Genomic DNA, 24827 nt, shown 5'->3' with positions numbered 1-24827 from the left:
GAAACTCCCCTTAGCAAAAAATGCAAACAAATATTTGCATTTGACATTTTGACTTGGTTGAAAAAGTTTGACAATAATTGATAATATTGCAAGCTTGATGTTCAAAAGCAATTTTTTTTCCAAGAAAGATAGTGACACATGGAGTAGTCTTCAAACAATCATCCATCATTTGCGGCCACCCCGTACCGAGGAGTCTCGAAGGTGCTCTAAGTGCATTTGGAGGTCGATCTTTCGAGGGTCATAACTCAGAGCTCGTGAGGGCTATTGATGAACTGTCAAATGCTACAGGATGATGATCTTGAGGCCTAAAATAACCTATCTCATTTTTGAGAGATCACATTCTGTTTGGATTCAGCACAACGATCTCGCTCGATGCCAAAACTCGCAATGTGCCTCAGTTCATAGGTGCACCACAGCGTAACTTTGAAACCGTTGATCTTGGCATCGAATTGTCAGTGCCATTAGCTCTGGATGGGCAGGTGAACCCTAGTCACACCATTGTTCTGGCCACGAAGACCATCCATCATTTGCGGCCACCCCGTACCGAGGAGTCTCCAAGGTGCTCTAACTGCATTTTGAGGTCGATCTTTCGAGGGTCATAACTCAGAGCTCGTGAGGGCTATTGATGAAATGTCAAATGCTACAGGACGGTGATCCTGAGGCCTAAAATAAACTATCTCATTTTTGAGAGATCACATTCTGTTTGGATTCAGCACAGCGATCTCGCTCGATGCCAAAACTCGCAGTGTGCCTCAGTTCATAGGTGCACCAGAGCGTAACTTTGAAACTGCTGATCTTGGCATCGAATCGTCAATGCCATTAGCTCCGGATGGGCGGTTGAACCCTAGTTACACCCTTTTTTTGGCCACGAAGACCATCCATCATTTGCGGCCACCCCGTACCGAGGAGTCTTCAAGGTGCTCTAAGTGCATTTTGAGGTCAATCCTTCGAGGGTCATAACTCAGAGCTCGTGAGGGCTATCGACGAACTGTCAAATGCTATAGGACGGTGATCCTAAGGCCTAAAATAACCTATCTCATTTTTGAGAGATCACATTCTGTTTGGATTTAGCACAACGATCTCGCTCGATGCCAAAACTCGCAGTATGCCTCAGTTCATAGGTGCACCACAGCGTAACTTTGAAACCGCTGATCTTGGCATCGAATCGTCAGTCCCATTAGCTCCAGATGAGCGGGTAAACCCTAGTCACACCTTTGTTCTGGCCACAAAGACCATCCATCATTTGTGGCCACCCCGTACCGAGGAGTCTTCAAGGTGCTCTAAGTGCATTTTGAGGTCGATCCTTCAAGGGTCATAACTCAGAGCTCGTGAGGGCTATCGATGAACCGTTAGAGGAGACAAGTTCGTAAAGATGGAGTGGCTTAGTGTTTTTGCTAAAATAAGTTAGTGGGAAGGCTTTATTAGAGGGTCTTGGCCAAACTAGTGGGGTGTTTGCCAAAATTTCTTGTTTTATTTCTACTTGGTTTTGTTTTCTTGTTTTGTGCTTGAGTATTGTTATGGGATTGGGACTTACACTCACCCTTGTGGGAAGGGAAGAGAAGTCCAGGGTGAAGGGCTTAAGTTGGGTTTGAAAAATGTATTGAGAACCTTGGAGTATGGGCTCCATTGTATGCCATAACATTTCATATCTTGCTGGGGGTGATAAGGAAAGTATGGTGTAGAAAGGAAGTTTGAGGAGTTACAGCTGATGGTAGTGGGTTTGGAGGAGGAAATGTGGAGGCCCCGAGAGGGCATTAAATGGTTCATTTATGATAGCCCCGAGAGGGCATGAAATTTGGTGAATTATGATAGCCTCGAGAGGGCATGAAAATTTTTTATTGCAAATATGGTTTGGTATGGCAAGTCTCCATTTTAGAACACACCTTCACCCTATGTTTATGGTTCCATCTGTGAAGCCATTGTGAAATAGTCTTGGGGGGGAATTCTTCAAGTTTGAAATGTAATGTTTATGCATTGAAAGATTGTATGTGTATCCCAGTTTGAGCCTTGTTCCCTAGCGCGGGGGTGGTCTCTTTGAGGCCTATGGTTGGGTGGAAAGCACCCATGGTCCTTGTTATTTTGTTGTGTTGCATATGCAGATTTGTGTCCAAGGGAGCAATGGAAATGGCTTGGAATGATCATCTTGCAGATTGATGTTGGATGAGAAAACTTGACATTGTGCCCTCATTTGTGAAGGAGGATTCACCAGCTTGTTCATGTTCTCAACGATCATGTTGGACAATGTTCATGCTACTCATTGTCCATATCTTTCAATGTCCATGTTCCTTATGATTTTGAAAAGTCCCTTATGTTGCCCCATTGTGATGGAAGGAGATTGTATCATTGTTACCTAATGTACGTGTAGAAGAAAATATTGATAAGGTTGTATATGCATGTTTCATTTGGAGTTTATATTGTTATGAAAGCATTGGTACGAGTCACAGATTTGCTATGACATCATTGTTATCATTTAAAAATGTGAAAGAAAGTTTTCTCCTTGTGGTATTGTAAATGACTAGTTGATAATAACAATCCATAGATGTTATGTGATACCATTGATTGTATAAATTTAAAACTTAGTAGATTGCTTACAATCTTGTTGTGCACTCAATAATTTGGTGAGGAAGCAATGTTGATAGATAATGAGGATATAGTAATATACTAATTGTCACATTAATATATATTGTAATGATTAATGAATGTGTGTACATTGGTAATGAGGATAATAAGTAATTCTGATCCCCTTCCCTTACATGCTAGAATCACGACCTAGTCCATATGATACAACTGACAGACCCTAATAGAATATTAGTATCAGAGGCTTGTTAGGATATGAATTACCTCACTAATTTATGAGTGTTGTATCTTGAACTTGCTCATTTGACTCATGACGCTAACTTGAACTAGACTGTCATCCAATCTATTTGAAAACCACCTGTGACTAAAATGTTAACACCTTCACACTATTCACATGAGTCTTGAACTCCTATTCAATGATAACCTTGTTTTACAATATGTAATTTCTTATGCGACTTCATAAGCTAAAAAAAAAATAAAAAATTGTTGTGTTTTTACTAGTAAAATTTAGGGCATGACACATGATCCACGATAAATTGAACAATACTAGATACTAAATTAATATGTATATCATTGTGCACGTAAATGATAAAAATATATATCAAAATACATGTATCCATAGAAAAAATTTTACACAAATATATATCAAAGATCATGTATCCATAGAAAAAGTACTCAAATATATATATATCAAAATACATAGATCCATATACAAAATGTGGCTGATCCTGCCATCAGAATGTGTATAATATCAATGTTTCTATATACAATGTGGCATATGCCATCTCAAAATGTCTCATGATGCATCCTACGAAAACTATACTATCCTAGGGTGCTGGTGGATGATCAAAATGCAGCCTCTTCACTGCACTAGGTGGATCGGATGCCTCCTACATAAACAAAAAAGAAAAACCCAAAGTTAGACTACTAAATTTATATGATTCTACGTATCCAACATTGAATTACTCAAATGCATAATGATCTTTTTCGTATTGAAGATTAATACTATCAAAATTTCATAATAAATACCTCTCTCATCGACCTCTTGTGCCGGTCAGGAGTCCTCTCGTATGCCCTCGGCAATGCTGGTACCTCTGTGATTGTGGGTTGTATATGTTCAAATACCTTTGTCAGATGAATCTAAAATTTAAACTATAACATTATAATTCATAGCATGCTAAATTTATAACATATTTAATCATGAATTCAAACTACAACTTACTATTGTAGGCTCCTCCTCAGGAGTGAGTGGCTGCGTCATCAAATCTACATAACTGTCTTGTCGAACCTCATGTGCACTAGGAGTCTCCTATGAGATACAAAATAGTAGTTGTTAATATCACAAAAAATAGTTTTGAATTTATTTATGAAGATAAGTGATGCAAGAGCATCCCATGCTCATCAGGGGAACATTGAAGATCCAAGGCATTACAGAGGTCATGGAACATCTCTTGAAGTCAATTGGGCAATCCTTGCACCAATTATGGCTCATGGAAGCATACAAAGTTATAATGTTGGACTCATATGTGGAAGAAAGTTGTAATTGGGCATGAGATAGGATTTTAGGATTTCATATGGTAGATGTGTCATTTGATAGGTTCATGTAGGTTGTCATGATCATATCTTGTCATTAGACAAGTCAAAATGTTCTAGAATTGAGTTTTGGGGTTTGAACAAGCAGGCCCTGGTTTTTAAGCCATTTTAAGGAGGGTTTTGAAGTTTGGGTGTTTAGGAGTGTGACCAAGACCTATAATCTTGAAAATCCTTAGTGTGTTGGTCCCTTTGTTGAAGCCTTGGTGTGTCTAATTCCTCCTTGTGTGTCCCAGAGTTGAAAGGTACATAAGTGGTGTCCAGAGATTTCTTGGTGAGGAAAGAAAGAGAATCAGTGAGTTGGCCCTTGGGAAGGAAGAAAACTTGTTGTGAAAATGCCTCCTAAAAATCAAATGGCTAGAGAACTTGAAGAATTGAGAGAAGAGGTTGCAAAAGAGAAAAGAGAGAGGAGAGAACTTGAAGCATCTAGAGTGAGGGAAGAAAGACAGATGAGAAGAGAGAGGTTGAAGCTTATTGCAAGGATAGAATCCTTAGAAAAGGAAAGGCAAGAACCTAGAGGAGAAGAGGTTAGAGGAAGAAATCATGGAGAGAACCATGAAGAAGAAAAGGTTGGTAATGCAAGGCAAGAGCATGAGACAACAGATGATCCTGAAGAAAGGAGATTTATGAGAATCATTAAGGCAGTACAAGGTAATGGTGGGAAGAACCATATTGATTTTCCAATATACCAGGGTAAAATGGACAGTGAAGAAGTGCTAGGGTGGATAGAGGCCCTTGAGAACTACTTTGATCTTGAAGACATAGAGGCAGATAAGAAGGTAAAAGTAGCAACAACAAGACTGAGAGGAACATCACTCACTTGGTGGACTAGTGTTCAGAATGAGAGAGAGGAAAGGTGGTGCATGGCACCTAACCTATGTGGCAGGGGGGAACAAGTATCTTTGTTGCCGAACACCTTGCCACTCCATGAAAGCGAGGATTCAAGTAGATTAGGAAGTTGGAATAAAGGTTTGGTCCATATTTTACAAGTTGGTCTATGTTTTGTAATAAAGGCACATGTAAGGCCCACAAGCATTTTGGTGTGGTTATAAACCAAGTGACTCCATGGGACCAAAAGGCCTTAGAATAGGGTATTTAGAGTCTAAACAATATTAGCAAAAAGTGGTTGTTTGTTTGTTTTATGGTTGGGAACGCCTATATGGTTGTTCCAACGGTCATGTAGACCTTTATATATGTCATATGTGATCTCAGTTGAAAGGGGGAGATTAGAGTGTACGGTGCTTTGGAGAAAAAATAATAAAAACTTCAATTTTTTGGAAATTTACTTAGTTGCATTTAATAAATCCATATGACCAATTTTGAGTCAATGGAATAGTTTAGAAAGTTAGGGAATGCATAAAAACTATAGTTTGAAATTTGAATTTCAAATTCAAATGGTCATATTAGTTTTGGAGGGAAAGTAGTAATTTGGTATTTGTTTGATTAAATAAACCTTTGTAACCAACTTGGTCGGTTGGACAGGTGCATATAAGCCTATTTAAGTTGTAATGAACATATGCAAGACATGAATCATTATTGGTACGAAAAAAATCATAGAAATTGTATAGAACAACAATCATACTTTCCTCTACATCAATTAAAAAAATAAAAAATAAATGATACTTATACATACAATGGGGCTCTCTGTGCGAATGAAAATCCCTGATGATCTAGGACGCCGAATCTATACAGGCTCATCGCTAGTAGCCACACCCTATATACAATAAATAATGTAATTAAATGAGATTACCACAAACATTTTACAAGAATGCATCAATATTTAATCAATTAGAAAACATCTAATTACCTTTCCTTTGTCAATGCATGTTGGCTCACCCCCCGCACTTTGTCCCCCCGGGGCAGGTGGTATCTGCAAGATAAAAGAAAGATTAGCAACCATATATGCTACAATATCAAATAGAAAAAAGAAATGCGAACACAACATAATTTACCATAGATGTCTCAAGGCCAAATGAAATGGCCGAGAGTGTAGCATCATCTATCTGTCTGAGCTCCTCCTCGGTCATCAACTAAACATGAATGAAGATCACATACATGTAAAAGTCAGTATGGCTTAAAAATTAAAATTACTCTATTATAAAAATTAACTTTAAATCACATATGTCATAACAAAAAAATGTATACACGTACCAACACCAAAGAAGTCCATGCCTCTACATTCCCCTCCTCTCTCGCATTAGGGTCTGTAGCCTCTGCACGTGCATCTGGTGTATCCTCGTCTAATACAAAATGATACTCAGGAAGATCACCTATGGGACCCAGGAAAATATTCTTGCATGTAATGCAAGTGTGAGGCACACAAATGTGTGATGAGCTAGCCGATGATGAACTGGCACCAACATCATCAACACGAGGAGGCAAGACTGACCTAGCCTGAGATATCATTAGGCTACTCAGCCTATGAATGGCTTTGATGGTCTGAGAGCTAGCCTCTGCCATAATATCTGGATGCTACACTCGAGGAGGGGGGGAGATAACAGGGGGGGACAAAAGTGCCAAGTTTCTTCCGCTGGGAAGAGCGTCTATCCTGAGGAGCTCCTAGTCCTAAGCCCATGTTGGGCTTCATGCTCCAATAGTTCACTTCAAGTTTCAACACAAATTCTGCATATAATTTTTTAAGGAAATAAAATGGTATGTCTAAATTGCCATGTGGAGGGATATCAAAGACCATCCACCAACGGTCCCAAAAATTTGCACGTATGGTGTCATTTGTGCACCATTTAATCGATAGTTTGGTTTTTTTTGGGTCAACTGGTATACCCATTTTTGGGTTAGCAAAAAGGCTTGCCAAATCGTCTTTGGTTATGTTGAGGGCCGAGACCTCATCATAATCCAAACCATCATCAAACATCTGGTGCATTTCATCACGCCAACGAAGAACGGCATTTTGTTGGTTTGTAAGAGTTTCAATGTTATCCACTATGGTGTTTAACGTGGATAACATAGGAGCTAGTGCAGGTACATTATTGTATGTTCTATGCAAACCTCTCAACTCAGTGAGATTTTCATTTATCAAATCCTCGATTTGAGGAGGGTTTTGAGGAGGTAGAGGATCATTTGGTGGACGGTTTTGTGGGGATACTGGATCGTTTGGTGGTGGGTTGCGAGGAATATTATTCCCTGCCTCAGTGTCATCATTTTGATCAGCCATTCCTATTGAATTCCAAAACGTAATATATATTAAAAAAAAATCTAAATTTTAACCATTTTTGTCAAAAAAACCCTAGATTCAACTAAAACAAACAAAATCTTGTTAAAATCTATTAAATTTAGGTTAAAAATGAGTCAGGGGGGGGGGGGGGGGGACATACCTGATATCTGATATCCGATTTGCTATCTGATATCCGATTTATTATCTGATATCCGATCTGATTGGCCCAAATTCGCGTGAAAATAAGGGCCGCAGGTCTGTGATTTTGTGTTTAATCCATGCACAGGTATCGGATATCCGATATTATATCAGATATCCAATATTATAATATATATAATATAACATATATATTACATTTTATATATTTTTATACTATATTTTATATTTATTATATTAATTTACTATATATTATAATATAAAATATTATTATTATACTATATTATTATAATTTATAATATATTATACTTTTTTATTATATATTATATTATAAGATATTAATTTTTATTATTATATTATATTATATATATATATTATATTACATTATTATATATTATAATATATGAAATATTATATTATATTATTATAATATAATATGTTATTATAATATTATTATTATAGTATAATTTTATACGATTATAATATAATAATAATATTATTATTATATTATAGTATAATAATTATTATAATAATAATATTGTTATATTATAGTATAATAATAATTATAGTAATATTATTATATTATAGTATAATAATAATTATAATAATAATATTATTATTATAATATAATAATATGATATATTATTTAATATTATTATTATTATTTTATATCAATAATAATAATATTAAATAATATATCATACTATTATATGATTTTAATTATTAGTCGGATATTGGATTTAAAATTGGATATCCGATATCAAATCGGATATCCGATATGATATCGGATATCTGATAAGGCTCAGCTTAACCCTACAGGTTTGGTTCCTGGATAGGTACAAAAAGTCAGAGCGGATTTTGAAGCGCTTTTAGGCATCTTTGTTAGAAGTTGTAATCTTTCCTTGGTGTATTTATAAACCAAGGTTAGACCTCCTTTATTTATTATTATAATATATTAGGATATAAGCCAAGGTATCCTAATATATTTCTTTTTTGTTCTTTTTCCACTACATCGTATTTTGTCATCTAGTGGAATATGTGAGGATAAATATGTATTGTAATTTCTAATTTTAGATTATTCCTCCTTAAGAGGAATCTCACACTTGGCCTCACACACATATGAATGGTGGCATTCATAGACATGGGAGTTACATTCCAACTCCTCTCTCTCATCTCTATTTAAGAGATGACCCTCTTCTCTCATTTCACAACAATGAGGTTTCTTCCTCTTCTCAATTATTGTATGAGCATTGCTCTCTATCTCTCTCTCTCCTCCTTCTTAGGCTTTTGATGCCTCATTCATAATAATACAAGGGGTTTTCTTTGCTTTCCCCTTTCCAAATATCTTGTCTCATGGTGTTGGAGCTTGAAGCTTTCTCTCTCCTATTTTATGGTAATATCTCTTCATGCATTTACTCACTTAGATTCTTTCCTGGTATTGTTTATTTACAGATTTCTTTTTCCATTTCTAACATGGTATCAGAGTAGTTTAATCTTTGTTTTGAGTGTTTGCATGAAGGTACGATTCGAAGGAGACCCTTGAGAGAGATTTCACTAATTTCTTCTTTAATCTTTTTAAGATGGAAGAAATTGAATTTTTTTTGGATTTGGTTGGTTTACCGCCAAACCCGATTAACTCCTGTTTGCTCTAATTTGTGTAGGAGTAGCATTTATAATTCTTATTTTAATAGTTTTTTTAATTATATAGTGTGCAATTTTTTTAATATTTAAAATTAAAATTTATTATTTATCTATTTTTTTAATATTTTTCTATGAGGATGGCATTTGTGGTTGCAGAATTTTAAAAAAAAAATTCTCATGGCTTCTTTGTTTGCCATGTTCTCCATCTTATGCTTTTTGTTATCCTGCCTGAAAAAAGAGTTTTAATGACGCTCGTGCTGAGATTTCATCTGGGTTCTCCGATTTAGGTTCATTCTCTCTATAACGAGTTCTCACCATCGATTCAAACCCTGAGTGGTGATGCGTAAGAAGACATTAGAGGAAAGTTTTTCACTATATATATTGCAGGTTTATCATCATAGCTTTTTAGAAGGCAGAGTTGCATGGTGTGGGCCTATTCCCTCTCATTACTTGGAGGCAACGACCTCCACGCCTCTGTTCCCGTTGCCGTTGGAAACGTAGATAGCATCCAAAATGTAGGGACTATAGGGATTATATGCCGACCCAAACCCTTCACACTTAATGCCGAGATCAGCAGGAGTAATTGAGGAAGGTGCAGGCTCTCAACACACATGCAGCCATTCCATCCCTCCACTCGCATCTGTGTCATCACGGTGGGCAACGAGCTGCTCAACCACCCAGAATGGTGGCGCTCGTGGCCGTTACTTTCCCCGGCTATGCAGAACCTCCATACTGCCCTAAAAACCACCGGACTCCACTGCGAAATCAAACTCTGCACCTGCATTGCCTTTGTCTGTCAGAAACCATTACTAATTTTAGTAGCTTGTCCTTGAAAAGATAATACTCCTACTTCACTTGTTGCAGACACTGCAAACACCCAATTCTTTTTTTTCTTGACAGAAGGCACGAAATATGATGCATACATTCTTAACTCTCTGTGCCCCTATGCTTGAGCTGCTGCCATTGAAACGATACAAATAAGCATCCAGTTTTCTGTAATCCACCGGTTCTTTATTCAATGTGGTCTCTAAGCTATCAAGAAATTTGGGTGAGTTATCAAAAAACAAAGTAAGCATTTCTTCAATCTCATCCATATCATTATAGTTGTCAGACCCTTTCTTTAGAATATAATTATTCCTTCATTATTTAATGATTTGATTTAATTTTACTATGATATTTTCATTTAAGTCTATATGTTTATTTATTTTTTGATTAAATTCATGCTTATTGATGCTTATACTAAACTGCTTTAGTTCTCTCTAAGATAGTCTATTCCAAATTAAAAAATGCTTTGAGATGAGATAAGGTGATCTTTTGCATTGCTATGACATGAGTTAAAGCCTATAGTATAATTATTACTATTAGGATAAATTATCTTTTCTTAAACTCAATTTTAGTAGTCTCACTTTATTAAAAGTTACTTTTCATATATCTTTGGTGTCTAAAGAAGGGATCTATTTATTTTAATTTTTTTTACAATTTTTTTTCTAAACTCTTCCAATGTATTTACTTTATGTAAAGTATTTATGTTCCATCAGCCATTTGGCTTTCATGTAAGTTAGCTTTGACCCTATTTTGCATTATTTTAATTATGAGATTTCATACCATGATGTTTCAAGTATATTTATTCAAGTATATATGGGTGCACATGTATATACTTAGATAAATATACAAACTATTATGACTACAATGATTATTAAAGTCTCTTGTATATGCTTATTTCAAATGAACTTGTTCAAATTTACAAATGAATTCAGTACCCATGTTTACCTTTAATGGAGTTTTATACCTGATATCTATATTTAGTTGATCTTCCTTAAATCATTTTACTTAATTGGATTATGAGTAATCTTACACATTTGCCTTCATTTTGATATTTTGATGTGCCCATAGTTGCACTTTTATGCTTTTATACCATCGTTCTATGCCCATGTTGGCACTTTATGGTTTTATACCATTGATCTACATGATTTATATGATATTTTTTCTTTGAGCTGCATAGGGAGCCAATTTTTTCAAGGATAACTATGTAGGTCCCCTCAGTATAACTGATACATAGTTTCCTTATCTGGCCCATGGAGTATCCCTCCATCCTATATTGGTATGCACTCATTTTATATGGAGTTTCCCTCCATTTGATCCTATCTGTTCCATTTTGATAGGATAATATTTTTATGGAGTTTCCCTCCATGTTGTTCCATTTTCTGTTCCTCATGAAGAGGATGTTATTATTGGAGTTTTCTCTCCAAATTCAGATGATTTGAACCAATTTGAAGGCAATATGTTGTTCTATCCTCATAATCCATTCTTTTGATTATCCTAACACAAATCATGATAATTCTAATTTGATCTGCATGTCTCTCTTTTTACTTTACTTTCATATATTAATGTGATAATGATCTGCATACTTTATTGCTTAGATCATGAGTCATGCATGTTATGGATTGATCACCCATTAACTTGCCACTTTTTGGCACACCATGATCCTGCACATACCCATATGTATATGTATATATATGTATATGTATATGTATATGTATATATATATATATGTATATGTATATGTATATGTATATGTATATGTATATATATATATGTGTGTGTATGTATATATATATGTCTATGTATATATATATATATGTGTGTGTGTGTGTGTGTGTGTGTGTGTGTGTACACAAACACACATATATATCCTTTCAATCTCTTTGGGGTCTTTTTATTCTCTTCTTTTATTTTTGTGTTTGGTGCATTGGTCATTTATATTTTCACTATTTATTACTTTTAAAAAAAAAAATTTATATTCATTCTTTTTATTAAATCATATTGCTTTTTATTATTTTTTGATTTTTTTGTTCTTTTGGCCTCCCTTCTCCCACCTTTTATGCCTCCTAATTGTGGCTTGGATTGCATAATAATTTGTATAGTTACATTCTCTCATCGTGATGATGGATCACAAAGTGTGATTCGAAACATCAATGCTAAAAAATATACACAATCAAATCCAAAAATAATTCATACAGAACATCTCTTGGTTTTCACTTATAAATTTTCCTAATACACACTATTATGTCATATTATTGGTCCCAAATCCTTGTGTTATGGCAATATCTACACCTCTTGACATTTCCAATAATGTCCATAGAACCAAGTTGTCTATTTAGCCTTCTATTAGGTCATCATTGTTGACATCTTATATCAAAGAGATCTTGATGGTACTCAGTAGATGTGCAGGGCATGATAAGGTTCAAAATGCCTTACAAGAGGTACACAAAGGTATATATGCAATAAATGAGGTCCAAAATTAGGTAATGAGGTCATGGAAAATGAATATTACTAGATAACAATAGAAAATGGCACATACTAATTTATGGAGAAATTCAAACAATGTCAAAGTCATGGAGAGTTGATAGGTCACAACAAATGAATTACAACTAACTATTTCATCTTTTCCCCCTTGCCAATGAGGACTTGACCTTGTGGGAAAGATACATCCACATTGTTTCAATGACCATAAATTCATTTTTCTATCATTAAGTACTTCATTTCCCTAATACATGTTACAATTAAATAGATAGCCTCATTTATCCTTAAATCCATTATTTGTTGGTGTGGTGTTTCTATCTCCATTATCATAGATCATGTGATTGCAATGTTCATGATCTTTGTGATAAGTTCAAAATCCAACATCTCTTTCAACATCTTGATATCCCTAAAGAAATGGCCAAATCAAGACCTCTAAAAAAATCATTTTGAAAATTCTTCAAAATATAGTCAATAAAGTTGACCACAACTCAGCCCTCATCGTGGGCATAGCATATGAGTGTTCACACTCCTACAAGTGTCGCACCATATTCCTTTGCCACAAATATAAAGTAATCTTACCCATTGAGGTCAAGTTACCTTCCCTAAGGGTTTCCTTATGCAATATTTTTAATGACAAAGAATGTTGAATCTTCCATCTTCAAGAGCTAGAGTTGTTGGATAAATGATGTCAAAACACTCTTAATCACCTTTGAGCTTACTAGAAACATATATGTCAAAGCTAAAATCATAAAGTTTGGCCACACACATTTGATATTGGCAACCTTGCCCTTATAGAGAATCTATAGAATCAATGAGATAGAGAAAAGAAAGAAAAGTTTCAGCCTAATTGGCTTGGTCCATATATAACTATTACAACATATGGATCAAGCTTGCATATATCAATCAACTAATCCTAAAGGTGAACTGCTAGATGATCCTATCCACGTCGGGTCTTCACTAATGGGGTAGTACAATACCACATGAACTCATATTGGGGAGGTTTAGAAATGGAAAAATAAAGGGCAAATATTTTGCCTAAATAGGGAGAAGGGAATTTTAGGGGTGGGGGTTTATATAAGAAAAATGTGTGTTTTGTATTGGAGAGGAGTGACAAAAAATGAGCTTGAAGCAATATTTTTTTTAAAATAAGATAATTCTATAGTATGCCATGAATGTACATGTTATGATTCAAGTTCACTAAGTGAAACCCCCATTCCTAATCACGACAGTCACCTTCACAAGTCTTAGGGTAGGTCCCCATGCAGCTACTAAGCCTAGTTTGGCTAGCAATTGTTGCTCAACCTTTTTAGCAACTATTTGTGGAGTTGGTTTCCACCCTCCCCCCCCCCCCCCAACACAAGAAATTAAGCAAAAATTGGACTTAAGAAACCACATAGGGACAAGGGGTTATACATTAGTTTTTTGGAGTTCCCCTTTTAACATAAAATAAATACAATCAAAATTAGAATAAAAACCACTCTATAAACCATTTTTTTAGCTATCATAATAAAATCGATCACTCTAAACCACAAAATAAATGATATTTTTTATTTTTCTATAATAATCTTTTTATTTTTTACATTTTCCACTTCAAACTTTTTTGAATTGGAGATAATATATTTGAAATGTAAAATTTTTAAATTGACTCTTTAACTTACAATAACAACTCTTTTATCATTTTTAATAATTCACAACTTACTCCTAAATTACATTTGCACAAGTGGTTTCTCCTTTTTTAAAGTCAATCAATCAATCAATCTCTTTCATATGGACTTATATTTTTTCATAAATTTTAAAATGGTATCTTCTATCATGCTAAAATTTGTCGAATAAAATCCAAATAACGAACCTCAATATTTATTAAGTTCTTCCTAAAGTTTCACATTAAAAGAAAATAATTATATATATTAAAAAAATGCATAAGAGCATATAATGATCTTTAGTCTTACATAGTGGAGGAGTTTGAACTACATATGTTTTATTAATGTCTTACAAGTAACGTTATTTTTAAGTAAGGTGAGCTACATAATTGAATAAAGCAAATCACATTTTATATGGATATAGATATCATATCAAATTCAAATCCAATCATTATGTATATTTGTTCATTAAGTAATAATAAGTGAAACCAACACATGACCAAACAACACCATACAATTAATATTTTGATAATGTTATATTATATTATTACATCACGAACAATAAGTAATTATAAGTCTAATAATAAGTCGTCAAAATGCAATGTAACAAAAATTAAGAAAATTGAAAATTATAAAATTAGATTATATAATAAAGAAATCATATCATATAATACTATTTATCAACTAAAAACAACCTAAACACTACAAATGTAAAATATTAAAAAAAAATATATTTCAATAAAATATTAACCTACATTATAAAAAACAATAGTATAGTTTCATTTTGTTTTGTTTTTTATTATTGTTTTTATTAATATTATTATTATTATTTATCCATCGACATTACTTCCATGTCCAAGTTGAAAGCAAACGGGATCTTACCATACAATTCACTTAATCAAAGCCTTCGAAATTATTAGACACCAATTATTGGTGCAATAATGGCCCTTTTTAAACTAGAGTGGGCCTTATTGATATATAAACTTGCTATCTACGAGAGCTAAAGATTCAAACTTGACGATGGCCATTTAAATATATATACATTGAAACATTTTAGATTTTTAGAATGAATAATAAAAAGCGACCCTAATTAATTTAAAGGTTATTATATGCTTTCTTACAGCTATATATTTTATCATTGACTTGTAATAGTTTATAAATTTTAAGTTAATGTTTTTAGATTGTAGTTCTTAATTTTTGTAATATGTACATGAAAGTGTATTAGTCATAATATAATGTTTTTTATAATTAAAGTAGTAAGAGGGTACTTGTCTATGGAATAAAAGAACTAGTTCATTAACAATTGCAGTTAGCATATTCACATCGAAAGATAATGTAGTCAAAATGTATTTGATTTATGTTTATGAGTAGGATTTCATGATATATTTTTAAGTCAAATTTAAAACATATATCTTTTATATTGTTAACCTTTTAATTGGCTATTGAGCCACTACTTGTATTTCATGAGCAGTATCTCACAAGAATGTAGCTTCCGAGTCAAAAACATGTTTTATGAGTAGAATTTCATTGTATAGTTTTAAGTCAAATTCACAACATATATCTTACAAAGGATGACACTTGGTTTTTTTTTCAATTATGTTTTATATTCTTTAACTTTTAGTTGTTTATAAAGCCACTACTCATATTTTATGAGTAGTGTCTCACAAGACATCAAAATATAATGTAGTCAAAATGTATTTGATTTATGTTTATGAGTAGGATTTCATGATATAGTTTTAAGTCAAATTTAAAACATATATCTTTTATATTCTTAACCTTTTAATTGGCTATTGAGCCACTACTTGTATTTCATGAGTAGTATCTCACAAGAATGTAGCTTCGAGTCAAAAACATGTTTTATAAGTAGAATTTCATTGTATAGTTTTAATTCAAATTCACAACATATATCTTACAAAGGAGGACACTTAGTTTTTTTTTCAATTATGTTTTATATTCTTTAACTTTTAGTTGTTTATAAAGCCACTACTCATATTTTATGAGTAGTGTCTCACAAGAATGTGGTTTTAAGTCAAACTTATTGACCTACGTTTCATGAGTAATGGTTCGTATAACTGTAAACTACTTACTATTCACATAGTATCAGTCAATATTTGACTTAAAAAGTACACAATAAAATGAGTTAACCAAAAATTTGAAATAATTTCTAAAGTATCTCCTAATTAACAATTACATTAATGAAAAATTAGATTGCCTACTTACAAGGTGAGAGCCAAACAGCAAATACTTAGAATGCCTACCCAAAAAGTCATGAATCATTGCAAAACCTTTTGAAAAGTTTCTTATCATATAAAACACTACTAAAATGACAAATGAAGTTTATTATTTCAGCATTACATGCTTGATTTCAATAGAAAAATCCAAGTTCAAATAGTTTCCATTCTTGTAAACTCAACGTGCCAAGAGTGAATCATTGAAAAACCTTTTAAGAATTTTCTTATCATATAAAACACTAATAAAATGACAAATGTGGTCTATTATTTGGGCATTACATGCTTGGTTTCCTTAGAAAGAAGTTCAAATAGTTTCCATTCTTGTAAACTCAACTTGTCAAGTAAGCATTGTCTCATTACCTCAAAATAATAAGGTTTTGTTTCATTATTTGGGAATGGAGTGGAAAGTGAACATTATTAACTGGCTGCTATACTGGCAATAACTTTAGAAGCAAAGCACATAAGTTTGACACAAGGAAACATGATTGATGGAGTGTTCAGTCTGGGGTAGCCAAAAGGATTTTCCCATACCATATCTCTCAGACAGCACAGTTAAGGCCTTGTGCAACATTAGTCTATTACATCCTCACTGGAAGCCATTCTTCTTTGATACTGCTGAACCATTTTGGATTTGGAATCACATACACCTTTTTCTCACCATGAATGAGACTGGAGAGTGACAAGCTGAGAGAGATAAGCCAGAATACCCTTTTGAAACTTATCTTACACGGACCATATTTCTGTAGATCTTTGGGATATATTGATTTGAAATGGAGAAGCCCCACAAGGTCACTCAAAATCTACCCTTCCACTATAGATCCATCTAGGATATGGGTTCCTTTGGGATCATATGGTGTTCATAATGGTCAACATCATTTCGGGGTGCTTTCTATGACAACTTGTAGAAATTGGAGATACCACCACCGCCCACCTTTGCATATAAAGGATGTCATGAGGGGCAAAGGAAGAACAAAGTTGAGAGTATGATACCCCTCTTGTGAATCATACGAATGCTCAAGTAGGAAAAACTGATAAAGCTTATTCTCTTTCAGATTAAGAAAACTCAAGCGAGAACCAGTCTGTTCCTGCCCTAATGGTGCATACTAGAATCATCCTTGTTCTTGTTGAATCTCTTCTTGGTCTAGTTGAGAGAAAATGAGATTTAGGACTCTTTTCTGTGTTAGTTGAAATAAATTTTAGGCTTTATTGGCATATTAGATTCTTATAATATAATTATGTTTATGTTATCCCTGAGATATGAGTGTGAGCTCAAATTTCCAGGAGTTCAAATTGTACATGAACTTTATTATTTCCACTTTTTGATATCGAAGACCAACTTGTTTTTCCATTTTCTGTAGCACCACCTTGTTGGACCTTCCTATCTTTTGTTTCATCTGAGAGGCCTTACTTTTTCAGATATAAACCCCACTAACTGAAAAGCAAATACATGTGCTTCTGATTTGTTTCAAACTTAGCTACAGAGCTGCCAAAGCAAGGCTCCACAAGCATATTAGTATTATACATGTCAATCCCTGCTTGTAGACTATTACAGATCTTACAATTTAGTTATTTTTCTGACAGGCCCATCATGGAGAGTTGAATTCATCAGGCACAGGAGGAAAAGTCCAAGTTGTTGATTATAAGGGCAATCTTGTAGACAAGACCAAAACTGGGGGTTGGCTACCTGCAGTTTTCATACTAGGTATATAAGATTTAATATCTCAATGCTAAAGTTTAGCCCTGATGTATTGGAAAATTGATTATAGCATTTGACTAACCAGAGGCCTTGCAGGGATTGAGCTATGCGAGCGGTTGACAACTTTAAGCATAGCTGTAAACTTGGTAACATATTTGGTGAATACCATGCATCTTCCTAGCCCACAATCTGCAAATGTAGTGACAAACTTCCTGGGGACTTCCTTCATTCTCTGCCTTTTTGGAGGCTTTCTTGCTGATTCCTTCTTGGGAAGATACTTGACCATTGCCATTTTCGCAACCGTTCAAGCTTTGGTAGGCTCCTACTCCACTACAATATCATAAATTAAAGAGAACAGATTCCAACAATCCATAGATAATATTTGACAATTTTTTCGAACAGATTGTATAATATCAACATTTGGGATCACACTCCATGATCCATCATCAGTTTCTGATATCCTTATGCTCGCTTTATCATCTTGATGATGCATCAAGGAGTTTGATCCAAAACGTTGATTGAAAAACTATTACAAAATCTATCCAGAAAATTGTCAAACAACATATAAATTGATGAGGAGTCTCTCATATTCATACCCATTCTCTAAACTTAAGGAGAAATGCACTTATTCGGAAGCTAAGGCACAAGGTGCTATTTTATTATATGTATTTGATTTTTCAGGGAATAGGTGTGTTGACAATCTCCACTACACTGCCACAACTGAGTCCTCCTCCATGCATGCACAATCAGCGTTGCGAAGCAGCAGATGGTGTACAGCTTGCTGTTCTCGATGTATCTCTGTATCTTATTGCATTGGGTACTGGAGGTCTGAAATCCAGTGTCTCTGGCTTTGGAGTTGATCAATTTGATGAAAATGATGAGAAGGAGAGGAGTCAAATGGATTACTTCTTTAACAGATTCTTCTTCTGCATTAGTTTGGGGTCCCTGCTTGCTGTGACTGTGCTTGTGTATATACAAGACAATGTGGGAAGAAGCTGGGGGTATGGCATTTGTGCATCCTGTATGCTGCTTGCCATCATCATTTTCTTGGGAGGAACAAAGAAGTATAGATTCAAGAAGACCACATCAGGAAGCCCACTGGTTCAAATTGCTCAAGTTCTGGTAGCAGCTTGGAGAAACAGGAAGCTGAAACTCCCTGCAGATGACACTCACTTGTATGACGATGCTAGTCCAACATCTCCATCCCACAGCAGAATACCACATACAAATCAGTTCAGGTGAGTGCTAATTCTGTTACATTGGCTAAACCTATATAGTATATATAGTAACTAGTTTCCATGCAAGAGCCTACAACATAAGGGTAATTTATGAGCCTCTTATGTGGGAGGTCTTCAGTTCGAGTAGACTCAGCTTAACACATAATAATAGTAACTTATGAGCCTCTCATGTCAGAGGTCTTCAGTTCCAATCTACTTAAACTTAACACATAATAATGATAATTTATGAACTTCTCATGTGGGAGGTCTTCGATTCAGTTTAAATCTTTGAACTTTACACATAATAATAACTAATCCAGGCTTTGGCCCAGAAGTTTTCTGATGTATTTGCCATGGTGAAACAATGCAGATTTCTAGACAGAGCTGCCATAGTAGACTTATCAATGGAGGAAGCATCCTATTCGAGTCCATGGAGGCTGTGCCCGGTGAGAAGAGTAGAAGAGGTGAAGACGATAATTAGAATGCTGCCAATATGGGCAACCACAATAATGTTCTGGACCACCTATGCTCAGATGGTGACATTCTCAGTAGAACAAGCCTCCACCATGAAGAGAAACATTGGCAAAAACTTTGAGATCCCCGGAGCCTCCTTGACAGTATTCTTTGTGGGTGCAATCCTACTCACACTTGCTTTCTATGACCGCCTAATCATGCCCCTGGCAAGGCGTTGGACGGGCAAACAAGGGGGTTTCACAACACTCCAGAAAATAGGGTTTGGATTGGCCTTGTCAACTTTAGCAATGGCCGCTGCAGCACTGACCGAGATGAAGCGTCTCAAGGAAGTGAAACATCATCATCTTTGGGAGAAGCCAAAATCCACTGTTCCCATGAGTGTATTTTACCTTATTCCACAGTTTTTCCTGGTTGGGTCAGGAGAAGCCTTTGTATATACAGGGCAATTGGATTTCTTCATCAGGGAATCCCCTGATGGCATGAAGACAATGAGCACTGGCCTTTTCTTGACCACTTTAGCCCTTGGTTTTTTCATCAGCAGCCTTTTAGTGTCTATTGTTAATCATGTGACCATGACACACTCTCACCAGGGGTGGCTCTCTGACAATGTGAACAAGGGAAGGCTAGATAACTTCTACTGGCTGGTTGCCCTAATGAGTCTACTCAACTTGGTTGCATACTTGATATTTGCTAATTGGTATACTTACAAGGAAACAAGGAACCCCACAAAAGGAAGATCATCTACCGATGATGATGGGGAGGGGTTGCAGTTGGCAAAGTCCACTTTGGCTCAAAAGGAGGGTGTGGAGGGATGTATCTAGTACATCTTTGAATGATACAATGCATAAGTGGTGGACACTTATCATCGAGTTGAGCAAGGGGAGGACTGAAATGCAAAAATCAGTTTACAAGATCGACTCTATTTTAGTCTCACCTACATTGCTTAAAGTTTAAGAATGTTTAATCTATGTTGATAAAATGTAGAAGTTGTGGGTTCATCATCAAGTTGCGTAAGGGGAGGATAGAAATGCAAAACTTAGTTTACCAGAGTGATTCTATTTTTAACTTTGCTCCCAATGCTTAGAAGTTCAAGGATGTTTAATCTATGCCACTTATTGAAGACCAAAATCTCAGAAATTTCTGGAGTATGGATCATCTCCACGTGCTCCCTATTTCATGGCCCACTACAATATGGAGAGATGCAAGTATGATATTTTCTATCAGATATGTCTTAAATCAATCCTTTTGTATAAAAGAAGTCCTTGTTTGATTGTGATCTAGAGTTTGTCCAAGAAATCTAGCCATCCATTGATTCCTTTCAGACTATTAAGGTCTATCTTTTCAGTAGCATTTCTGTGATGACAGTATAGTTTTCTAAAGAATTTAGATTGCTTTGATTTATTGTATATCTAATCCATCTATCTTTTAAAGAGAATTTGGGTTGTATACGGTGCCTATCTAATCATGGATGATCTATGAACGTTCTTTGAATGCACTTTTCAAACAAATTGAATTTTGTTGTAGTGCGTATCAATTATAGGGGTTTCCTTTTCTCAAGTCAATCAATGTAAATTTACATGGTCATGTGGGAAAAAAGTATTTGGTTATAATTTCAAAGCTAAGGGATAAAGAATGCGATGTTTGGATGATTTGATCTTTCATGGCATGCGTCTTCATATGTCTAGTTCATTAAAGAATGGGATACAGAGCAGTTTGTTTTGACTTCATTACCAATCAAAATATAAATTTTAAAAAAGACAAAAATATGGCATATATCTTCTATGACACCTCATAAACATAAAAAGGAGGGTGTGATTTATATGGGATGACTTCAGCGGTTACTTATTTTCCCCCATCTAGGCCAGGACGAGTATATGGTTGATCTTCAAATGAAATGAAGCTCTATAAATATAAATATATTTCTAGTTATGTAATAATTGATATAATTTACTGTATATTATCTGTTAAGTTATCAGTATTTTTTTAAGAGTTTTTAGAAGGTTTTTATTGTAGTTCAAGTTTTTCTTTAAAAAAATTTAGAGACTTTTATTGTATTTTTCTAGCACTTTGTTAACCTGTATTTGGTGTTTAGAATTCTTAGATTGATTATTATATAATATCAATTTCTATGAACAACTATTTGAAAATTGTCTGCCTAACGTATCTATTACATATTATTATTCTTTTATAATTATAATTTTTGACAGGTTCTTTGTTATACTTTTATTGATCAATTTTATTATAATGCACATAACATATTTGATTGAGTACATTAAGTGACTATTAATTGATATAATGTATATCTTGTCATGAACTTCAAATCTTTTGGGTTAGTTCATATAAACTCTCTCATTGAGATATTCATTTAGAGGTACATTTTTTTACATACTTATTTGATGGAAACATCACCCAAAATGTATAATAGATGTACAAATTTGAAATGAATCATTAACAAAAAGTGTTTTAAAAAAGAATATCCACACCAATTCTTGGAATGCATTTTAATCTATAAATCTTCTATCACTTTTTCCAAAATTTATAGTGGTACTTTTGTGGAGTGATGAGTTTCAAGAGTTTGAAATAGATTGTATTGAGAATAATTTTTACTAAAAGAGGGGTACAATTTTTATTGAATACCAAAGAGAACAGAACAACAGAAGAAACAAAGAGCACTAAAGAGCTTTATCCTGGTTCACAAATAATTCATAATGAATCATCAAGAATATATCTTTCCTAAGTACATATTTTGAATAATACATTAGTTAACTATAATAGATTGTGCATTGATCAAGTATAATAGATATTTATAATAAGATTGTATATTAGTCAAATTTAACAAATACACGGAATATTTTATTGACTGTATACACCGAATAAAAATATATTCTTCTCAATTTTTTATCTAAAATAACTAACACTAAATATCTTATTTGAATCTTAATCAAATACAATCCTAAAAAGAAATCTGCACATTTCAATAAAGACATAATTGTATTCAGACTTCTATTACAATAGAAAGCATCTACGTCAGTTCCTTTCAAAATACATGTCATCATTTTCAATCTGAGTCAATTATTTCTTGAAATTTGTCATTGTATAGCATAAGTAGAGAAAAACAAGGTTTAAGACCTTTCATATGTCACATCCCCATGCTAATAACTTATGTTAGGAAGCCTAAATAAATAAATTACAAGTCCATTCAAAATTGAAGAGGAAAGGACTCAAGTATACGGCAACTGTTAGGTGATTTGGTGTCACCTGCAACGTTGTAGTTAAGAGGAATGGCACCCCTAGTCTTTGAAAGCTCTGTTGATGGACAGGGCGTGGACATCCACCAAGCATAAAGGATAGAAAAGTTTCCTTACATTTGAGTGGCTTCAATTCCAACAAGCGACACTTTTGTTTTCCGTAACAATAAAGCCAAAGGAGGAGGATGTCCATTCAATGGAGAAGACTGTAAAATCATGGGAAAAATATAGCAATAGATATAAAAATAATTTCTTTTATTTATAGGGGTACATGGTTTTAGCTTCTACTTTATATAGGAGGCATTGATTGTCACATTATCTAATATAGGGAGCAGCACGTACTTTATGTAGGAGGTACCTAATTATTTTGTAAACAATGTGGCATTTGGTATATATGACTATCATGTAGGAGACACCTAATTGTCTACAAACAAGACTTTGTGTAGTATATGAGACAAGCATGTACTCTATGTAGAAGACACTTAATTGTCGGACAAAAGGTACCTAGACAAACTCTATTCTTTATAATTTGAACTTACCACATCTCTTTCGAGAGTACTAGCACTCCACCATAATATTATGGTTTTTCTTGCTCAAGCTTTCATTTGAAACAACTTGGATCAATAATAACCTTATTATTTATGCTTATTTGGCTATATTTTTAACTTATGAATGTATATTGATTGACATCCTATTTTATTTTGTTATTGTGATAGATTTATGTACACTTTTCTATAGCTTTTAAATAATCATAATTAACATTTGATTGCATAATAAAAATGAATTTCTTTGTAGTGCAAAGTTTTTCTTCTAAAATGGTTTCCCCATACAAGACAAGACATTGTGTTAAAGTATATTACTTTTGTGTTTATTTCCATGCAATTATGTGATTAGTCTAATTTTCTAATTATTCCTCTCATAAATTAGTGTAAGAGGTGCATTTTGCATCATTTACTTTACAATTTGCGTGCTTCACATTATGAAGAAAAATAACACTAAGAGTCACAATGATTATATGTCCTTCCATTCATAATTCTATTCAAGTGCACAATCATTGCAAATATCAAATATATACATGGAATATAAAGCCCAAAAAGTTTATAAAAATTAAATTATTGAACTCTGATAATCAAATTAAAATGCATATGTAGTAGTTGAAATCCATATAATAGTTAGCATGATTATTAAATTTTAATAATAACTAGTCTGTAATAAATTCACATAACTTTGATACATTTTAAAAATAATTCTACTATTCACAATGGAACTTAATTGTAACAATTAGCCTCGCTCATCATATCATGTGATATATTCAATCTATTTAAGTCTTATTGATTTACAATATTGAATTTAAATTCCCAATTAAGAAATAGTACTAATATTAAGGATTAAAATAATTTATTATTATATTTCTCAATATATCTTGTGATAACAATAGTTAAGAATGCTACAACTATTAAGATACCATGTATTAACAAGAAACTAAACTGAATCTAATTACTATAAATCACACTTTAACAAAGTTAGCACTATACTCGCTTGAGTTTATTAAGTTATGGTCACTTTATTAACCTCAAAGATTACACTTGTCATGATCATAAACATAGAATACTACTATTATCAAATTATGCAACAACATCAATAAACCCTTTGGTGAAATGGTGGAGGTTCTTGTCTATAGAGCTAAAAACCAAGGTTCAAGTCCCCACAGTATCATTCTCTATCGTATCAGAAATGGAAAGTTGTTGACCCTGACCATTGGTGAAATAGTGGGGCTTCTTATATGTAGAGCTTATGACCATGGTTCAGAAATATTGAATAGAATTTCAACATATTTTCTACAAGTGGAGGTGAGAAGGAAAATTAGGGTGGTGCATCAAAT

General features: G+C 33.9%; 1 protein-coding gene across 1 annotated transcript; it reads left to right on the top strand.

Annotated features, from left to right (window-relative positions):
• The first annotated feature begins 17281 nt into the window (after positions 1-17281).
• On the top strand, positions 17282-20977 carry LOC149552745 (protein NRT1/ PTR FAMILY 6.2-like). The gene is made up of 5 exons (XM_089788290.1): positions 17282-17406; positions 17892-18012; positions 18103-18320; positions 18688-19244; positions 19594-20977. Exons 1-5 carry the CDS (start codon positions 17404-17406, stop codon positions 20516-20518), a joined length of 1824 nt encoding a protein of 607 aa, XP_089644416.1. The 5' UTR covers positions 17282-17403; the 3' UTR covers positions 20519-20977.
• The last annotated feature ends 3850 nt before the right edge of the window (positions 20978-24827 follow it).

This window comes from Cupressus sempervirens, chromosome 6 (assembly GCF_028749045.1).
Source record: "Cupressus sempervirens isolate cs-2001-9-10 chromosome 6, ASM2874904v1, whole genome shotgun sequence".
NCBI classification, from domain to species: domain Eukaryota; kingdom Viridiplantae; phylum Streptophyta; class Pinopsida; order Cupressales; family Cupressaceae; genus Cupressus; species Cupressus sempervirens.
Note: the sequence above shows the minus strand (reverse complement) of the source record. Positions and strands in the feature narration are given on the sequence as shown.

Bases quoted from the DNA above. Each gene is read 5' to 3' on its own strand.
- LOC149552745 (XM_089788290.1), top strand. The intron at 18,013-18,102 runs GTATATAAGATT...GAGGCCTTGCAG, and splicing joins ACCTGCAGTTTTCATACTAG to GGATTGAGCTATGCGAGCGG. The intron at 19,245-19,593 runs GTGAGTGCTAAT...GAAACAATGCAG, and splicing joins CCACATACAAATCAGTTCAG to ATTTCTAGACAGAGCTGCCA.